Source organism: Cucumis sativus, chromosome 7 (assembly GCF_000004075.3).
Source record: "Cucumis sativus cultivar 9930 chromosome 7, Cucumber_9930_V3, whole genome shotgun sequence".
Taxonomy (NCBI): Eukaryota; Viridiplantae; Streptophyta; class Magnoliopsida; order Cucurbitales; family Cucurbitaceae; genus Cucumis; species Cucumis sativus.
The window spans coordinates 4,451,908-4,471,525 of NC_026661.2; the positions used below are offsets into that span (position 1 = coordinate 4,451,908).

The 19,618-nt window shown below is 30.9% G+C and overlaps 2 protein-coding genes across 2 annotated transcripts; one reads left to right on the forward strand and one right to left on the reverse strand.

The window, feature by feature from the left end:
• Positions 1-4,045: 4,045 nt before the first annotated feature.
• On the reverse strand, positions 4,046-11,772 carry LOC101204924 (methylmalonate-semialdehyde dehydrogenase [acylating], mitochondrial). The gene is made up of 19 exons (XM_011660535.2): positions 11,620-11,772; positions 11,440-11,534; positions 10,617-10,688; positions 10,355-10,516; positions 10,195-10,273; positions 9,918-10,072; positions 9,642-9,705; positions 9,171-9,250; positions 8,797-8,862; positions 7,826-7,876; positions 7,580-7,731; positions 6,630-6,720; positions 6,434-6,514; positions 5,559-5,636; positions 5,433-5,468; positions 5,294-5,337; positions 5,124-5,202; positions 4,521-4,611; positions 4,046-4,250 (listed from the first exon to the last, which is right to left on the reverse strand). Exons 1-19 carry the CDS (start codon positions 11,642-11,644, stop codon positions 4,138-4,140), a joined length of 1,614 nt encoding a protein of 537 aa, XP_011658837.1. The 5' UTR covers positions 11,645-11,772; the 3' UTR covers positions 4,046-4,137.
• Positions 11,773-14,805: 3,033 nt separating this feature from the next.
• On the forward strand, positions 14,806-17,346 carry LOC101205412 (L-type lectin-domain containing receptor kinase IX.1). The gene has a single exon (XM_004136852.3). The coding sequence runs from the start codon at positions 14,868-14,870 to the stop codon at positions 16,959-16,961; it is 2,094 nt and encodes a 697-aa protein (XP_004136900.1). The 5' UTR covers positions 14,806-14,867; the 3' UTR covers positions 16,962-17,346.
• Positions 17,347-19,618: the final 2,272 nt, after the last annotated feature.

The window sequence follows — 19,618 nt, forward strand, 5'->3', positions numbered from 1 at the left end:
ATTATGACATTGTCTCAGCCTCGTTTATGACTTTAATATTAACTAATTTTTTCCATATTATATTAGAGTCAAACAATGTGCCTTAAATCTTCTTCATGAGCTTCATTAAATCAATCAAATTATTATTGAATGCTAATAATCTTGACTTAAGTTTACACATAATAAAAATGTATATACTAACTATGAGTTAAAAAAAAAAAAAATCATATATAGAATAATCTAAAATATTAGAGACAAAAATTATATAATTATGATATCTATGAATCACTTAACAAAATTAAGAACACAATAAAACTACATTTAGACTAAATTAAAGCAATATTTTTTAAAATTTGTTGACAATTAACTTAAACTTAAATCTCATTTATTCATGTTAATTAATGCATTATTATTGGATTAAATAATTATTAGGAAAATGAAACAAAAAGGTTTGTGTTAATTGGAGGCAACCTTTTGAATGGACAAAAGTTCTTATAATGATCAAACTATATGTTATTAGACAATGCCCCAATAAAACTTTATTGAAGAATGTGGAGACTATCTCACAAAAGCAATAACAATTAATACCATTTTCTTTTCAATTGGGTGCTTTTTAATTTTGATCTAATTTCTATTTTATTAGCCTATATATGCTTTCAAATATATATAACATATCTATATATAATTTCTCTTTCTCTTTTGTGTCATACAAATAATTACTCTAAAAAGATTGAGTAAGTGAAATGATTTTATGTTTGTGATTACACTTTTAAAAGTCATATTAATAATTAATATTGAGTCACACATCCACTATTCTTTTAATTACTTTATTTACAGCCACATATTAATATTATATATAAGTGCCTTCAACATCATATTATTAAAACATCGAGTCGAAATTCAAGCCTTTAATATCTTAATTGAGAATACATATGTTTAGATCAATAAATTACATTAATACAATATTTATTTTAACAAATCAAGAATACGTACATATGTGTCGTCTTCAATACAAAAGTTAAAGTAAAGCACACTCCACATTTCGTCACCTTATACACATGTTATAAACATTTTTCTATGTAAAACTTATGGTAATAATCGAAGTAATAATTCTCGATAAAATATAAACCTAACACACACACATATCGTTTAGGTTATACATTGGGATCGAGATGCATGTTATTAATTATTATTCAATATTATAGAATTTGCTAGCTCCTTATAAAATATATGTTATCTTAGTCAAATAATAGGATAATTAATATTTAACCTTTCACGTGTTCGTTAACGTAGGAAATAATTTTAAAAAGTTAACTTAATTAGTATAATTCAACCAAAAGAATGTTAGTCTTTGTAATAATTTTGATTATTGAATATGAAAGGAATTGAATTGAAAAATGTGGATGTGAATTAAAGGGGTCAGCATCATCATATATACCTTTAAAAGAGAGAATCCATAAATATTCCTTTTGGACCTCAAAATAAGAAATGAGGAAGAAACAAAAAAGAGTGCACCAAACCAAACTATATATGAAAGAAGAAATTATTCAAAAGCAATTTTAAAAGTGGGCTCTTGGTAGGATTCACAATATAATGCACATGCCATATCATATTATATAAATAAATATATATATACACGAACTTAGTTACTTATATTATTCAATTACAGATTTAAACACTAAATTGATAAAGATCTTTTAACGTCGTTATTACTGTTAGTCACTGATAGAGAATGAAATTAATGGAATTTTGTTTATATATATATATATATATATATTTAGTTATATGATTTAATATAGTGTTGATCACATTTGAAATGTTTTGAAAATAAGAGTAAGAAAAAAACAAACTTTATTTAGAATTTAATATAATTGAGCTTTATTTGCACTCCATTTATTCTCATCCAATTGCTAATTTGTTTAGTTATTTTTGTTAGATAGGGAAGGTTTGTCTTTTAATATTAGTGCATTATTTAATTATTATATTTTGTATTTTATTAACACATTTAAAACAACATTGATAACAAAAACTTTGACTAAAAAGTATAAATTTCTTTAAAAAAAGTATCACTAATTACTCGTTTGTAAAAAATAGCTCTGAATTTTCAAAAGTTAAAAAAATGGTTCGATTACATCTGTTAAAATTTTTTTTAAAAAAAATCTATGAACTATTAAAACGTTTCGTAAATACTATTAAACTTAAAAAAGTTCAAATACTGGAAATACCTTTTAATGTGAGACGTGGAACTATTTTCCAAATGTGAATTTGTTATGGGTCATAGATTAGGTAGATGTTATACTTAAAAGTCGTTTTAGAATCTAATCTGTTAGAGCATATTGTGAATATTCTCGAAAGTTGTTTGACATACATTGATATACTATTGATATACTTAAAAACATTTCGTAATCATCTTGGACTGACTTAGTAGCAAAATGAAAGATATTGATAACTTGGAGGTTATCGGTTCAATCTATTTAATTTTTTATAAAACTTTAGAGATTTTTTTTTCTTCTAAAATTTCCTTCATAGGTTTTATTTTTAGAAAAAGTTTAGTTGATATAGTTTTTTAATCCATATTTAGTGTGAAAGCAAAAGTAAAATAAGATTTTTTTAGATTTCATTCGATGTGAATATATAGTGTTTGGGGGTGTACATAAGCTCGGTTGAAGAAAATTTATGGACCAACCTAAAGTATTCGAGTTTGACATTATATGAACCCTATAGGTTTAATATGCAAGAGTCAACCCGACCCAACCCAACCCAAGCCAAAAAATTCGGGTTGGATCAAGTTCCATTGAAATGTTATTTTTTTTAAGACAATTTTTCATATATTTTTTTCAATATGCAAGGTGAAGAAATTGTCGGGTGCAATATTTTTTTTCTCCAACTTTCTAATCCAACTCAATCTACACAAAATTTAACCCAACCTTACGGTTTGGGTTTGATAATCCAGATTGGTTAAATTACCGATTTTTATTAACACTCCTACTTTTTCTTTTAAGAAAATCTTACTAAATGGCAATTTGGTTTTATTTTTTAAATTTGATAAAAAAGAAAACTCACTGTTTTTTATCACTTAAAAAAATGGAAACCAGAAGTAAGAAATTGAGAAAATAAATTTAATTTTAAAAAATAAAAATAAAAAAGATAATTTTTTTCTACATTATTTTAGTCATAAATCATATATTTCAACCATGTATTTCAGGTGTGATATAATATATATATATATATAAACTAGTAGACTCACATCTAGATTTCCAATAGATTTTTGTTGTCTTCTTTTGTTATTTTAATAAATAGCTTAAAGGACACACACAATAAATTTATTATTATTTTATTAACCAAAAGACATATCTTAAATATGAAAAGTTTTAGCAAATTCTGAATTTTAAAATCTTAATCTTTTTTTACAAAAAAAAAAAAATAGAGAAGAAATAAAAGCCAATGAGGGCAATTGAAAAGTAGTTATATATATATATATATATATATATAAGTTTTTGTTTTTAGAACAATATTATATGTTTACAATCGAACTAGAAATAAAATTGAGAAAGTTTAAGAACGTAACTATAACTACTGATTTTTACAATTTGCGAAATTAATCGTCTAATTAGAAATTACTCATCTATTTGAGAAATTAGATGCTCTCACATCTCCCTCACATAAAAATAAATACTTAAAATTATTAATGATTCAATCTCTCAAGTTATATGAATATGAAATTCATATTTTATAAGGTTGAGTTTGAATGATAATGAGAAGACAATGATGGAAGGTCATAATGCACTCCTTAAGTTTGGATTCATAAATATTTTAATCCTCATCCAAGTTGATGAATATGTTCTTGAACATTTTATAAGAGTGATTAAACATTAGTAAATAAATCGACATAGAAGTGGATTTTGACTTGACCCATAATAATAGACTATTAGGGAATAATAGACTATTATCCTAAACAATGATAAAAATCTATTTAAGTCTATCACGGTCTACGTTAGGTCTACGTTAATAGATAGTAAACTTATGCTATATTTATAAATTTTTATATTATTTTAAAGAACCAAAAGAAAAGAAAAGTATTTTATTTATATGAACTGAAAATAAGGTGCACAAAGTTTATTGAGAGTAATTACAATAAGTTAAAGAAAAAGGGGTGACCTATGACTTCAAAGAGGTTGGCATTGCAAGATTGACTGCACATCCTCCAGTTGAGTCTTTCCATTGTTGTGTCACTGTTTTTATCTGTGTGAAGAAGTTCACCCCTGCCTTCCCTGTTTCCACAAACACATTCTCTTAATCCCAATTAACCAAAACAAAAATCTAACCGACGCCAGCCTCCATACATTTAATCGTGACTGAAAACTTGTAGGATATTATTGACCTATGAATCCACTTTGGTATTGAGCATGAAAGTGAATGACTTGATATAGGACCAAAATAAATATGTATGAAAGTTTGGAGTATTTCATGATATAAGGACTAAAGAAGAATAAAAAAGGTAAGAAATCAGGAGCAGAAATGAGTTTAAACCAAAAGCTTACCATAAAAGTTGAGATCCCCAGCAAAAGATGCCTTGGAGCCGGTGAACGAGAAGAAAGGCAAGGGAACTGGAATTGGAACGTTGATCCCAACCTAATTCATATCAAAAGATTCAAATATAATTTTGAGACGTAATTCATATATATAAATTAGAGATAACCAAGCAATTGCAGATCCTATTGGCTTCTATTCCTTATAATGGAATGGAAGTACTGAGATTATATAGTTTACATGACAAACACAAAGGCAAAAAGTTAACCGACATACATCCTCTCCGGATATACTTTCTTTTGCATTCTCGAAGAACATGACTATAACATGCAAGTCTATCTTAAAAAAAAAAAAGTATTTTCTCGTCCTTTAAGAATGCATGATAAGAGCGAAAATGTTTGAAGATACCCTCCAAAGTAAAGGCCTTGAAGCTCTAGATAAAAACTTTACTCAAAACTCATTTTATATCTTTGAGGGTGGGTTGGCAAAAGCCTCTTCAAAGATTAGGGAGGGGTTGGATGGGAAATTTATGGAATTCGGCCTTTGTATGTACGCGCGTGTGTGTGTGTAGGAAAAAGAATCCTTTTCTTTCCAATGTTAAGTGCTACTGTTACCTGTCCAGCTTCAATATCCGCTTGAAACTTCCTCGCGGCTATCCCAGATGTGGTGAATATGGAAGCTCCATTTCCATACCTATCCAAACATGATTTTTCCTAAAGATTGTAAGGCAACGGAGAAAGGAGTAGTTGCTATGACAATAAAGGGAACAACAAATAATCTGTACCTATTTCCATTAACGATGCTAATGGCGTCTTCTAAACTTTTAGCCTGATGGAACAATAAAGCATGAAATGTAACGACCTCTTTTATGAATGAATAGAAGAATCGGACAGATAATGATGATAATGATATGACAAGCATACCCTCATGCAAAGCAGAACTGGGCCAAATATTTCTTCCTGGAAAGGGCAAGATATAAATTTTCCAAGTTTAGTCTGACATTCATGGTTATAATACATGTTTCACTCATAATAAGATATAAGAATTACCTTGTAGCACTCCATGTCCGGAGTCACATCTGTTAAAATAGTAGGGCCAATAAAATTTCCATGCTCGTATCCAGGAACCTAAATTACAATCATGAATAACTATCAACGTGATGCAGATACAGGTATAACATTGAGTCTGTTATAACACTACTTCGAAAGGGGATTATAAATCATCAGAAAATCCATAGAAAAAAACCCATTGTTCTTATTTCAGCAATCTGAATTGTGTCAAAGAGAGACAACATGCTTAGGGAATGTTCATCTACATTTTTGTTGAAATCTTTATTCTTCACAATGTTACCACCCAAGGGATACTGGTCCAGAAAATCTTCTTTGTTTCACTATGTTTCATCATGTTAACATAGCAAAGATTGAAATCAATTTCCTTATAAACTTACTATAGGTGAGAGAGAACCATGCGAGAGTGTACTTTCGTGAAGAAGTTACACAAGATAATGTGCATGTGAAGGAAAAATTGTAAGAGATAAAAATGTGTAGAGAAACTATTGAAAGATAATTCAACTGAATTATTCGAGGTTCAACATATCTTCCAGCCCCTAACGTTAGCTGCATTTCAAGAGTTAGGTGAGGTGGGAAGCTCTATGATTCTTCCCTTGGCTATACCCTGGATAAATAATAGATTGGAAGTTTATCTTCTTAGGACCAAATTTTGGAACTACCATCTCGGCCAACTAAATCTCTTTATTCACTTAACTACATTTTGCATAGCAACAAAGATCAATTACTCCTCAAAAAGCTAGCATATGATGCCACTTGCAGGGAGCAATATGAAGCATAGATACATTATGCCACATCTACCAAGTACCTGCAGGAAAAAAAGAAAATGTACTGTAACATGAAAAGTATCAAGATACCACTATATTTCTCCCATCTAGCAGTAGTGTGGCTCCACTATCGATGCCAGATTGAATCAATCTGTGAATCCTATCCTTTGCCTGTGAAACAATGAAATATTTTAAGCTTCACATAGATACCACCGAGGGATGTTCCAGGGCATAATAAAATATGAAAAATAGAAGTTTAAACTGTAGGGAAAAAAATGATAAGTACCTGCTTGCTAATTACTGGACCAAGATCTGCATCAGGTTCTGTTCCAGAGTTTACTTTTAGAGCTTTGGCACGTACTACAAGTTCATCCTCCCTGGAAAAGGTTTATGTTTCATTTGTGATAAACAAGTACTATGGCTGGCTGCAATCTAAAAGTATTTTCGGAACAGACACAGTACAAATATATCCCGAAGTACGGAAACCATGTAATTGTTATGGTATCTGCTAATCTCAAGAAGTACAAAAAGATATGAGAGTGTGCAGGCATTCAATTCCAGAAGTTTGTACTTGATCCAAATGATACACCATATATTTTGATAAACATTTGTCGAAATTCCACACAAAACAATTTTTTTTATATCGTGAGTGTCGGGCTAGCTTATGCATACCTATACAAATCTCACGAGACAACCTGTCTGACTCTACAACATTTGGATGTCAAGGAAACTCTTAGGAAATTAATTCCTAAGTAGGTAACCATCATGGATTGAACCATCGACCATCGACCATCGACCTCTTAGTTATTTTATTGAGACTGTCATCATTTTATCACAAGATCAACCCATGACGGTTACATAGAACACAAATTTGATGATCCCAAACCATTGGATCTCATAATGGTAAAAATTACTTGCAACTTGAATTAATAATTGGAAGAAAAGGCAATTAGTTCTGAAGTTTCCCAAAAGAAAACTCTACAGTTCAGGCTTTATAAGATCAACAATTTTAGTTGCCTCAGAATTTTCCTAACCATTAAAAGTCTATGCAATCGCTCACAACTGAAAGAAGTTAACAACATTCAAGATACAAACAGCATTATATGAATCCAAAATGGTAAGACTGCAAATGGAAAAGAACTCAACTTTACCCACAAAAACATGGACATAAAAGCAATATAAATAGAGATGATGTATGCTTAGATAATATCAAAATTCCAAGAATAGGAAGAATACCAAAACTTGAATTCTCCAACAAAGACAACTGTACTAAGTGCCATGCATCTTTGTCCAGCAGCGCCAAAACCAGCAGCAACCAAAGCATTCAAAGTAGTATCTATGCCGGCATCGGGCAAGACAATGGCATGATTTTTTGCACCCATATTGGACTGAAACAATCACAGTCACTCAAACAATTAGAAGAGTTTCAGAAACAAGAAGACTTGTAGAAGTATTCAAAAATTTGAGCTTGGATTTACTTGCCTGAACACGTTTTCCTTTAGCTGATCCCCTTGAATATATATGCATGCCCGCCTTTCACATTAAAAGATGATTAGAAAATAAAAGTAAAATTCAGTCAATATGGTAAGTTGATTTACCTTGACAGACCAAACATGTTGCAATTCCTTTTATTTACTTAGTTACTTATTATTACTTTCTTTTTAGCTCAAGAACATGCAGAGTTAAGAGAATCCAACCTTGACCTCTTGGTTGCATGTATATGCCTAAATCAATGAAGTTATGTTCAAGTTGGCAAATCTTCTTTTCTTTTTTTCTCAATTATTTTTTTCCTTTTCTGAAAGGAACAAACAATTTGATTATAAGTGAAAATTAAATAAGATAAAGGGAAAATCCCATACAAAAAACGATTACATAAATTGCTCTGATTGGCATTAGTTGAAAAGAAGCCATTACAAAACAAAGTAAAAATTATACACTACACTAAGTTTAAAAAATAGTAGAAATAGTACAAAAAAACTAAAAAACTTAGGGATGAAAGCTCGGCCAGTCTCTGGTTTTGTGCTCAATAGCAATAGTTCTATAATTTTTCCAAAGAGAACTTCCCAAAGGACAAGAAAGAAAATCAATAGACGCAATGCAATTGCTAAACACGGTCCAAAGCTAAACTTAATATTGCAACCACTCAGCTAGAACCACAAAGCTAAAGTTAAAGCACTTTGAACCAACGGCAGAAGGTAAAAGAATGGTGAGGTTCAACTGTAGTGGGATGTTCCATCAAATAAATATCTTGTAAAACTCCAGTCCACATGAAGAAATATCCAAATTAATAATTCTGGTTCTCAAAACAGAAAGGGAAAAGGCCCTTACTATCCTATAATGGAATCTTAGTATGTTGCAGCAAGAACCAGTTGTAGAAATGAGTCTGGAATGTATTGAAATTTCTCACTTCGTGAAGCATAAGTTATTTCAGTTAAGAACTTAAAATAACTTACAATGTTTGAACCGACAAATGATATTGCTTTTATATCTTCATCATCACAAATAGCATTAACAACATCCTGAAGAAAAATCACAACAATTAAAATAACATTTTATTGAAGCTGCAAGCAGATCAACTGACAGCCAACACATTTAGGATAGCAGTTAAGTCCAATGGGTATGGTTCCCGCATCTAACAATAGAGTTGTAAGCTTGTGAACACTTTAGAATACCATGTGAGAAAATAAAAATGCTAAAACCAATAGCAGAATAAATATATATTTTCCTTGATTTCACTTGCGCATCTAGGATTTATTAGTAGATAGATCGGTGTCAATATTAGCCTTGCCACCCAACAATCCTACAAGAAGATAGATAAAGAACTCACATTAGTACCATGAACCACATTTAGGACACCATCAGGCAATCCAGCCTCCATTGCTAACTCTGCAAGCATTATAGAAGCCCCTGAAAAAGCAGGAAAGTTCGAAGTTTAAACATCACTGAAATGACAGGAACAATTTACATCTTTCAAATATAGAAAAACTGTAGAAATGGAGATGATCTCCACTATGATATGCTTCAATTAACTAGCAAAACTATATTTAAAGCTTAAGGCAGCTATTTACTATTCAATCACTGTCTGCGAGTGTGTCCCCAAGCCAAACATAAATCTCAAAGAGATACCCACTAGATCAAAGCTATTCACTATTCAGTATATATATAAAAAATTGAATACTAATAAACCCTATATATATTTGTTTCTGTGTATGTGTGACTGTGTTAAATGGAAACAGTAAATAAAAAAAACAAGTTTGTATTAAAGTGATTTGGGGAATGATTAAAAAACAATGATTACCAGGATCTTTTTCTGAAGGCTTCAAAACAAAGGTATTTCCACATGTAACAGCAATTGGGAACATCTGCAGAGGATTATCCAAAGGAAATGTCAGTCTAATATCATAAGAAAAGAAAACAAAGTAAAGGCTATTTGGAGGGATAATATCAGGATGGAATGATGAAAAGAGTTCTAAAATTATTTTTGGGGGATAAAAAAATTTCATAGAAAACAGACTAATTCTCTACTGCTGAAATTATGACCACTGGGAATGACAGTGAAGGATAACAGGCTAACCCAAAGTGGGATCATTGCTGGAAAATTGAACGGACAAATCCCAGCACAAACACCAAGAGGCTCTCTGATGCTATAGGTATCAATTCCATGTGATACATTAGAGACATACTCCCCCATTTGCAGAGATGCCATTCCACATGCATGTTCCACAACCTCTACATAAGATAGGCCATTTCAACTTGTTAATAAACATTCAGCTCAGGTCAACAATAAAACAAATCTACCATCTCATAACCACAAACATAGACAAGGAGAGGAAGGAACTAAGGATTATAACCTAGCCCACGAAATACATCTCCATGTGCATCCTTTAATGTTTTTCCTTGTTCTGTGGTAATATTTAGAGCAAGTTTGTCCTGAAATGATGGGAAGAATCCATTTTTATAGTGAATTTAGAATATTCCATTAAATGGAAAGAAAAAGTCCTAAAAACTTACTATATCTCGCCTAATAAGTTCTTGCAGCTTGAACATAATTCGTTGACGAGTTGTAACTGGAGTATTACGCCATGCAGGAAAAGCCTGCTTTGCTGCAGACACTGCAGCTTTAAATTCATCATTTGTGCTCAATGGAACTTGAGAAACAACTTCTTGCGTTGCCTAAAGACAAAAGGCACATTTTCTTACCCATATCAAAAGGAACTCAACTTTCACAAATTGGAAATAGAAAAGAGAACATAAAATTGAGCTGGTAACTCACTGGGTTTATGACATCTATAAATGCTGAGGATTGAGAATCAACAAAAGTCCCTCTTATGAGATTTGGAACCCTCTGGTACAAAAAAAAAAGGATAAAAGGGATAAATTCAATGAGGGAAATACACAATCTAGAGATAAACATTATAAGAAAATGCCACAATTGACAATCATGAATCAATTCAAGTTGATAAAATAGATAAAAGCTGGATTCTATCAACGGATGGTTAAAGACTATAGATGAAGAAAGGCTTGTGTAAATGAAGTATATATCATCTTTCCGTAAAAATGCTCGATAAAACAAGCATGCACTTGCATCAAATTTAATATTTTCGTGATGGCTTGACAGACAAACTACATTGGGCAAGGAATGAAATTATGAACTTAATATGGCATAAAATTGATGTTTTATAGTCATGGGCCAAAACTCCTTGGATGAAAGAATGAGTAGACTTCCCCCAACTCCTTGGTTGAGCCAAACACCCCCTTAAGAAGACCATTCCAAGCAATTCCTTCTCGATATCAGAAATTAAAGCAGCATTCTCTTCGATAATTAATTACAAACGAAATAAGTAAGCAAAGTTGGGGACAGTAGAAAGCAAAGCATAACTCAGAATCCCAAAAAAAAAAAAAAACGGAAGCAGAGTTCCTCATTCAAATCACAAGCTCAATAAATCACCTAATTAAAGAAATAAAGTAAAGAAACAATAATAATAATGCAACATGCTTAGTATCCAAAATCACTAGCCTCTCAAGCGCTCATCCGTCAAAAGAAGATTAGCTGACAAAACGAAATGAAGTCTCCGAACAAACAACCACATCATTACCGGAGGATTAGGCTTTGAAGACGGTTCAGCAAAAGTGGAAAAACGAACATTTCCAAGAGCAAAGATCTGAGGCCTCAGAACACTCAATTTTTTCACTGCGACATGATCACGAACATAATCAAGAAGCAACTTCCATTAAAAAAAAATAAATCAGAAATAAGAAGAATCAAAGAATGTTACCTCGCCAAATCGAAGATTGCAACATTTTTCTCCGGCGCCGATTGAAGATGATCGATCACACTCTTACACAAAGCGCTATGGAGAGATTTGACTGTTTAGAAGCAAAAGCTGGACTGGACAATGTTTTGGTTAAACACCAGCGGTGGTTCATATTTCATTTTGAACCGTTGGATGGTTTCGATCCGGTTGATTATGTAAGATTCGAGCGATCTAACGGTGGAAACTTTATATTATTGTTTTTATTGGATAATTATTAAGTTGCGTGCTTTTGTTGTTTGGTGTGCTTTGCTAATAAATAAATAAATAATTTGAGTTTTGGATTTGGATTTGATGAAAACCATCAAATATACACAAATGTTTATAAAATATAATAAAATGTTATCCTCAAACAAAAAAATTTACAAATTTTAATAATTTATCCTTTTTAAATTTGTATGATAAGGTTTTCATTATATATTTTGAAAGTAATTTTCAAATTGTTATAAAGAGAATTTATATAAATAGAAGAAAATGAAAAATATTAACATTACAAACAAAATGAATAATTGAGTTAAAATTTTGATTATTCAAATTGGGATTTGATTAAAATAGTTTGTCAATTCTTCTCCTTTTAAAAATTATCCTCGGTAAAATTACTTTTATTAGGATTAAAATTATGTAATTGTTTCTAGATTTATTTTCTATATTTTTCTATATATTAAAATTGATTTTTGAATAATTTAAATTAAAATAATAGTATTAATAAAAGTTAATTTGTTTGGTATTCGAAATTTGGTTATTGGTAAAGTATTTTGATTTTTAATTTTTAGTTTTTAAAATATACTCTATAAATATTACTTTTATACATTGGTATTTTTAATTTTGATATCCACTCGTTATAAGTTTATTTAAACTCACAAATTAAGTTTTAGAAGCTATAAAAGTGTATTTGAAGATTTGTTTTTCAATTTTGAAACTTCCTAAGAATTTACATGTTTTTTATATATAAAAAAAAAAATTGAAATCTATAGAAAAAATATTGAGAAAAACAATAAAAGAAATGGAAAAAAACAGAAATGATTAAGAAATTAATATTTCAATAAATTATGAATAGACTTAAATTAATATATCATTTAACCTAAAAGAGAATCTCTAACCAATAGAATTGGGTGCATGCTTACAAGGACATGACTCAGCATATACATATAGGTGTGTGTTTATATATATATAAACAATGTGATTAAGTGCTCATCATTTGGTTATTGGTTATTCATGTCTTCTCCCTACCAAGCACAAAGGGTTCTTTCTTCAACATTGTTAGGATTAATTAATCCAACTTAATTCCAAATGATGAAGCTCATTGGTTATCCTTTAGATTAAAGAAGTTCCATAAGATTGTATAGGAATAAAGTGGGTTTGTTATGTTAAAAATGAATCAAACTAAATGGTAATGATATATAACTATGTTATTGGAGATTATTTTTAAAATACACGTAGATTTATGCCGCATCAAATAAATGTTAAAAGTATTGTGTTGAATTTGTTTTCTTAATAACTAATTTGTTGAGAGAGTGACTAAATTGTGCATGAACAATACCACTACAACAATCTTTGCTTTGGATGTCAGTTATGAAATGACATCATACACATACGATGTTGAATTACCGTCATTGTATCATGTGACGTAGGTTTGAAACGATGTCGGTTTGTGACTGACATCATAAACATACAATGACGGTTTGATATGGTGATAGTTTGTAACCAGTTTGTTACAATGTCAATTCGTAGCTGATATCATACAAATGCCATTATATACATACGATGGTGGTTTGTTACAATGTTGTTCATTAATTGTTATTATTGTACATTACGATGATTTTTTTTATATCAGGTCAGCTTACGAGCACCTTGACTAGTCACACGGGACACTCGCCTTACCCTACAACGTTTGGGTGTCAAGGAAAGCCGTAAAAAATTAACTTGAGCATTGTACATCATGATGTTAGTTTACAATCAACATATTTATTATAACTTGCAACAATTATAGACGAAACATGAATCCTACATAGTCAAATTTTAAAATACTAACAAACATCATCCAAAACTAAAAATTAACTTCAATGTAACTCATTTATAAATCTAGAAATTTGAAATGGATGGAAAACAACACCTAACCAAGTCCAATAGTAAAACTTCAATCTACCAAATTAATCTAAATTAAGTAACCAAGTTGGAATCCAAAGTTTAATCAACTTGATTGGATGGAAATTAACTAATACACATCTTAGGTATGAAATTCTTGATCGAGATGGGCTCCTTTATAGATAGTATTTGCAATAAATCGTATTAATGATAGAAGTCAATCATATCGATAAGTTTTATCATCAATATCATTAACATACAAATATTCACTCATACCTACTTAACTTCTATTATTGATATCTAGCCAAGTTTTATCATGAATGTCAGTAGTAAATGATATCACTCATACACTGCTATCACTAACATCTACCTAAGTTAAATAACTCGTACACAAATATAATTGATATCATTAGGAGATGAATATCATTGATTTCTTTGATATCTCCCTAAATAATACTAATGATATCACCAATGTCATTTATTTTAGAATAGCTTTGTAACTACCGAGAACAAATCTAACATAATTTTAAAAAATTAAGTTGACGGGTCAACCCTTACTATTTATACAAATATTTGATAGTTGTCATTAGAAGTAAAATCATTGATCGGTCCGTCGGCGTCCGTTTGGTAAAGTGTCCAACCAACATCGACATTGATGGGTAAAGGTTGGTTAGTTTGGTTTTTTGTCGGGTCGATTTAACACTTATAAATAATTTTTGAAAATTCTTAATTTGAAACTTTTCGAAATCTACTATGACGGATCGATCTCGGCTTAGTCTCTTCTATTTTTAATTTATTTTCTCAAATTATGGTGTTTGCTATCATTTTCCTTCGATTGTCACAGTCGGAAAAACGCGCCAAAGCTTGGAAGAATGAAATATGAATGACGAAACTCAAAGACCCGAAGAAAATTCAAAAACGTCCAAATCTTTGACGACTTGACGATTCATTCAATCTTCTTGACTTGGTCGCTTCAGGTGTTCTCAGTAGGCCATGGACAAATCCGGTTGGTGCCTCTCAAAAACATGCGTAACTCTTCAAATCCAACACTCTCTTCTGGTAATTCTAGTTCATCTATACCCTTTCTTCCCATTTTTTTTTTTTTTAATTGCTTCGAGTTTGATAATATGTGTTCTGAATCTTCAATTTTCCGTTTTAAGTTTTGTTTCTTGTTGTTCTACTTTCTTTTCACTTCCTTCCATTGTTGCAGCTCCACCAATTTCTCCTTCTCTTCTTTCCCCAATTCCTCCAATATCATTTTCGTCAACAGTGCCACAAGAGGCACAGTTTTCGATCATCCTTCTCTCCGGCTAACCGACAGCCAGATTGGCGGCAGTGTCTTCAACAGCACCGGAAGAGCGTACTTCTCGGAGCCGATTCAACTATGGGATCCAGCTACTAACGTATCTTCTGATTTCACTACTTATTTTGAGTTTCAGATCTCGTTTCCTAACGGGATCTCGAACGTCTCTGGCGGTGGAATTGCCTTCTTCATAGCTTCCGAGGATTCCGCATCGCCTCCTTTGAATTCCAGCGGCGGATGGCTAGGGCTGTTCAATCAGTCCAACGACGGAAATCCGTCGAATCAGATCGTCGCCGTTGAGTTTGATATCTTTAAAGATCCATGGGATCCTAGCGGTAATCATGTTGGCGTGGACGTGAATTCCATCGTCTCCATCGCTAGTCGTACTTGGAGTAATACAATGGTTTCTGGAGATATTTTGGGTGCTCGAATCACTTACAATGGAACATTGGGGAGATTGGATGTTACGCTGAAAGATCCTCAGGTTCCAAATGAGTCGATTACGTTGAATCTTACTGATGTTCCCATTGATGTGAAGAGAATTCTTCCGGCTAGAGTGATCGTTGGCTTTTCTTCATCAACGGGTCAGTCAATCCCAATTCAAGCAATTAGAAGTTGGAATTTCACATCGAGTTTGGATTTGATTGATGTAGCTGGAATTGTTGAGGAAAAATCCAAATTGTGGATTGTGGGTCTGGTTATTGGATTGGTTGGCTTGGTTTTTCTGTCTGGATTCTTATTTGTTGTTTGGTGGAGAAGAACAAAGAGGAAACAGAGAGAAAAAGAAGAGAGAGATGGTGATGATGATGATGATGATGATTTTGGTGATGAAGAAATTAGTATGGTGGAGAATGTTGTTGATGAAGAGTTCATTAGAGGAACAGGACCAAAGAGATTTGCTTATAAGGAACTTGTTAAAGCAACAAACAATTTTTCTCAAGAAGGAAAACTTGGGCAAGGAGGTTTTGGTGGTGTTTACAAAGGTTTTGTGACAGAACTAAACATGGAAATAGCAGCAAAGAAGATATCAAGCACTTCCAAGCAAGGAAAAAAGGAGTACATCTCTGAAGTCAACATTATAAGCCGTTTGCGACATCGAAATCTTGTTCAACTCGTTGGATACAGTCACGAACGCGGCCATTTCGTACTCGTTTATGAGTACATGCCGAACGGAAGCTTAGATTCCCATTTGTTCGGGAAAAAATCACGCCTCTCCTGGCCTTTAAGATACAAAATAGCCCACGGCATAGCCTCTGCCTTGCTCTACCTCCACGAGGAATGGGAACAATGCGTTGTCCACAGAGACATCAAGTCAAGCAATGTGATGTTAGACTCAAACTTCAACGCTAAAGTAGGTGATTTTGGTTTAGCCAGACTTGTTGATCATGGTCTCCGCTCGCCAACGACAGTCGTAGCAGGCACGATGGGCTACCTAGCTCCAGAGTCCCTTCTCACAAGCAAAGCGAGTAAGGAATCAGACGTGTTTAGTTTCGGGGTGGTGGCATTGGAGATAGCCTGTGGGAGAAAAGCAGTGGAACACAATAAAGAAGAAGAAGAAAAGATTAGTTTGGTGAATTGGGTTTGGGGATTGTATGGACAAGGAAGACTTCTTGAAGCAGTTGATAAGGCATTGAATGGAGAGTTCAATCAAGAAGAAATGGTGCGTTTAATGACTGTGGGGCTATGGTGTGCACACCCAAATCATAACCTAAGAGCTTCCATAAGGCAAGCAATTCAAGTGCTGAACTTTGAAGCCCCTTTGCCTAAACTCCCAACACAAATGCCTGTGCCTATGTTCTATGCTCCCACAGCTCCCAATGAAAACCCTTTTTCATATATTTACTCAACCAACACAAACTCTCAAGTATCATTGCAATCTGATACATCTCAGCCTGTTTCCTCCAAATCATCCTTGTGATTTGTGCTTCCTCCTTTCTATGGGGCTCAAGGTAATTTCTCTATTGCTCCTTTTGGTTTGTCTTAAATTTAAAATTGTGTGAAGATGGCATAGCTAGATTGGTTAGCTTTTACTTTAATTAATTCCTTTTCTGTGAAAAAAAAATTCTTCCATCCAATTGGAAATTTGTGTAAGTTGGAATGTAAATGCATTTGATTTTGTATATAAAGTAGGGAAGTTATAGCTATTGGTGAGAATTTTCCAACGATTTATTTGTACGGGATAACTTTCTAGTTTCTAGATGTTATACTTAAACTAGTTGAGAAACAAATGTAATTTAGATTAAGTCTTTTCTAAATAGTAATCTTTTTAACATATAATGAATAGTTTTATACATGTTATTATATATCTACTTCAAGTCACAAGAATTAATGCAATAATTGCTACTTTCATGTAAATGCAAGGTCTTTTGTTTTGTTTCTTTTACACATAAATGCATGTTGCATAAACATTGGAAGGATGGATGCACTTATTTCATGAGTGTGTCGTGTAAGTTGTAATCACTCAATCTTGAACAGATACATCCAAATAACATCTATTATATCTCATCTCGAAGAGTGGTATCTTGTCATTATCAATTACATTTATTCAATTAAGACTTAATTTTTTAAAAATATATACATTTATGTTGTAAACTAAAAATCGAAAAGGTCGCATCCACCACCTGACAAAGAAATCAATGGAGCCAATGATCTATTATTTGGCCTAATTCATTTTTCTTTATCACTTCTTACTATTAAGTTTTCTAAATATAATAATGTATGTTAACATAAAAATAAATATTTTAGGAAAGTTTCTGGTAGTCATAAAGTTTTCAAATGATTTGATTTTCAGCATTACTTAAGTAAATTGTTTCAAAAAAATCAAATTTCTTCCTCTAATAAATTGGTGAAAGCAAGAATCAACAAATGACTTGTTCAAAAAAGAAAAGATGGTATATTTGATACATACAAGTGCATGAATACGACAATTTGTATAATATATTGTCTTTGAGTACACTAGAAAATGTGTCGGGTTAATTTTCATTTTCAAATGTATGTTTGTAAACACAACAATACTTTGGGAATGAGTGGATTTCATAATACAATCATTTTTACTTATCACTTTCGTCACTCAGACATAAATTAAAATAAATAAATAAATAAAATATTTTAGTAAAGAAACCAGAAGAATTTGTTACCTGACAAATTATGATTATACAATTTGGTGAGATGTATATGCACAGAAATGGTGGAGTATTTTTGAAAAGAATATTTATGCATGTTTTTACATATTTTAACAATATTACCAATCCTATTAGATATATACTTGAGATCTTCTTGAAAGAAAAAAAAAACATTAATTTGAAATATTATGCATTGAATGAATATATATCAACAAAATTAATAAATAACAAAATAATTTTAATAAGAAATTTTTTAAAAAATTTAAATTGGTTAAAAATAAGAAAGATTTAGACAAAAAGAAAAAAAAGAAAGAAAAATCACTAGTAATTTTCACAAATGTCCTAAATTTGAAATTATTTTTTTAAAATAGAATTTCGTATAAATTTTGAACAATAAAAACCTTCTAATAATTATAAATTATATACTATATTCGTAATAAATTTAAAATTATTTTCTTATTAAAGATAATATTAATTAATTTCTTATATAAATGTGTTATTATTATGAAAATTATTTGAGTATATTTTTTTTAATGAAGTATTAATACAAAATATAATCCAATATGTAATATTATTGAAATTAATTTATCGTAACCGTGTAAATTATTTTATCTTCATCACCAAACCCTATTCAATTTTCAATTATCGTTGTCGGCCTTTTATTTCTATAACCTCAACTTTTCAATTTTTCATTGAGTTCATTGTCAACAACCGTTCATCTTCGTTACGTTAACCTTTAATCAATAAACAAACATCTAATTTTCTTTGCTTTTTTCTTTATCCTTCAACATCCTTCACATTAACCTTACTATTTTTCGTAGATTTCGTTTCCTTTCGGTTAGTATTTGGTCGGACTTTTCTTTATTCATTTTGTTCTTAGTAGACTTACAATTAGTATGAATTTTCAATTATTTCCATTATTCTCCGTTTCATATATTTCAAGAACATATATATAAAATACACATATTTTACAATATGTTTTTTTGTCACTTCTCTATTCTAAATTTTCATTATCATATCGTATACTACATAATTACAACAATAATTAACTATATACCCGTAAGATATTTGACATGATTTATTAAATATATACCACGTATTATTTACAATTATACTAATTTTTTAATATTCCCGCAATACAGAATAGGTTATATATTTAATTTATTATATATATACCACATCTAACTTTCTATTATAATAGCTTTTTAATATTTTCGTTATTCATATATACAATGGTATGCCACTAAATAATAAATTTATATTTTGTGATTTATCACGTATATACTAATGCATATATTCAAGAATACATACATATATTTTTTTTCATGTTTTGTGATTTTTTCTTATTGCGTATATATACCAATATATACACAGATTATATATCCATTCAGTTTTTTATTTATTATTTTTTACATATATACTATTTAATAATTCATTCATGTTTTGTGATTTG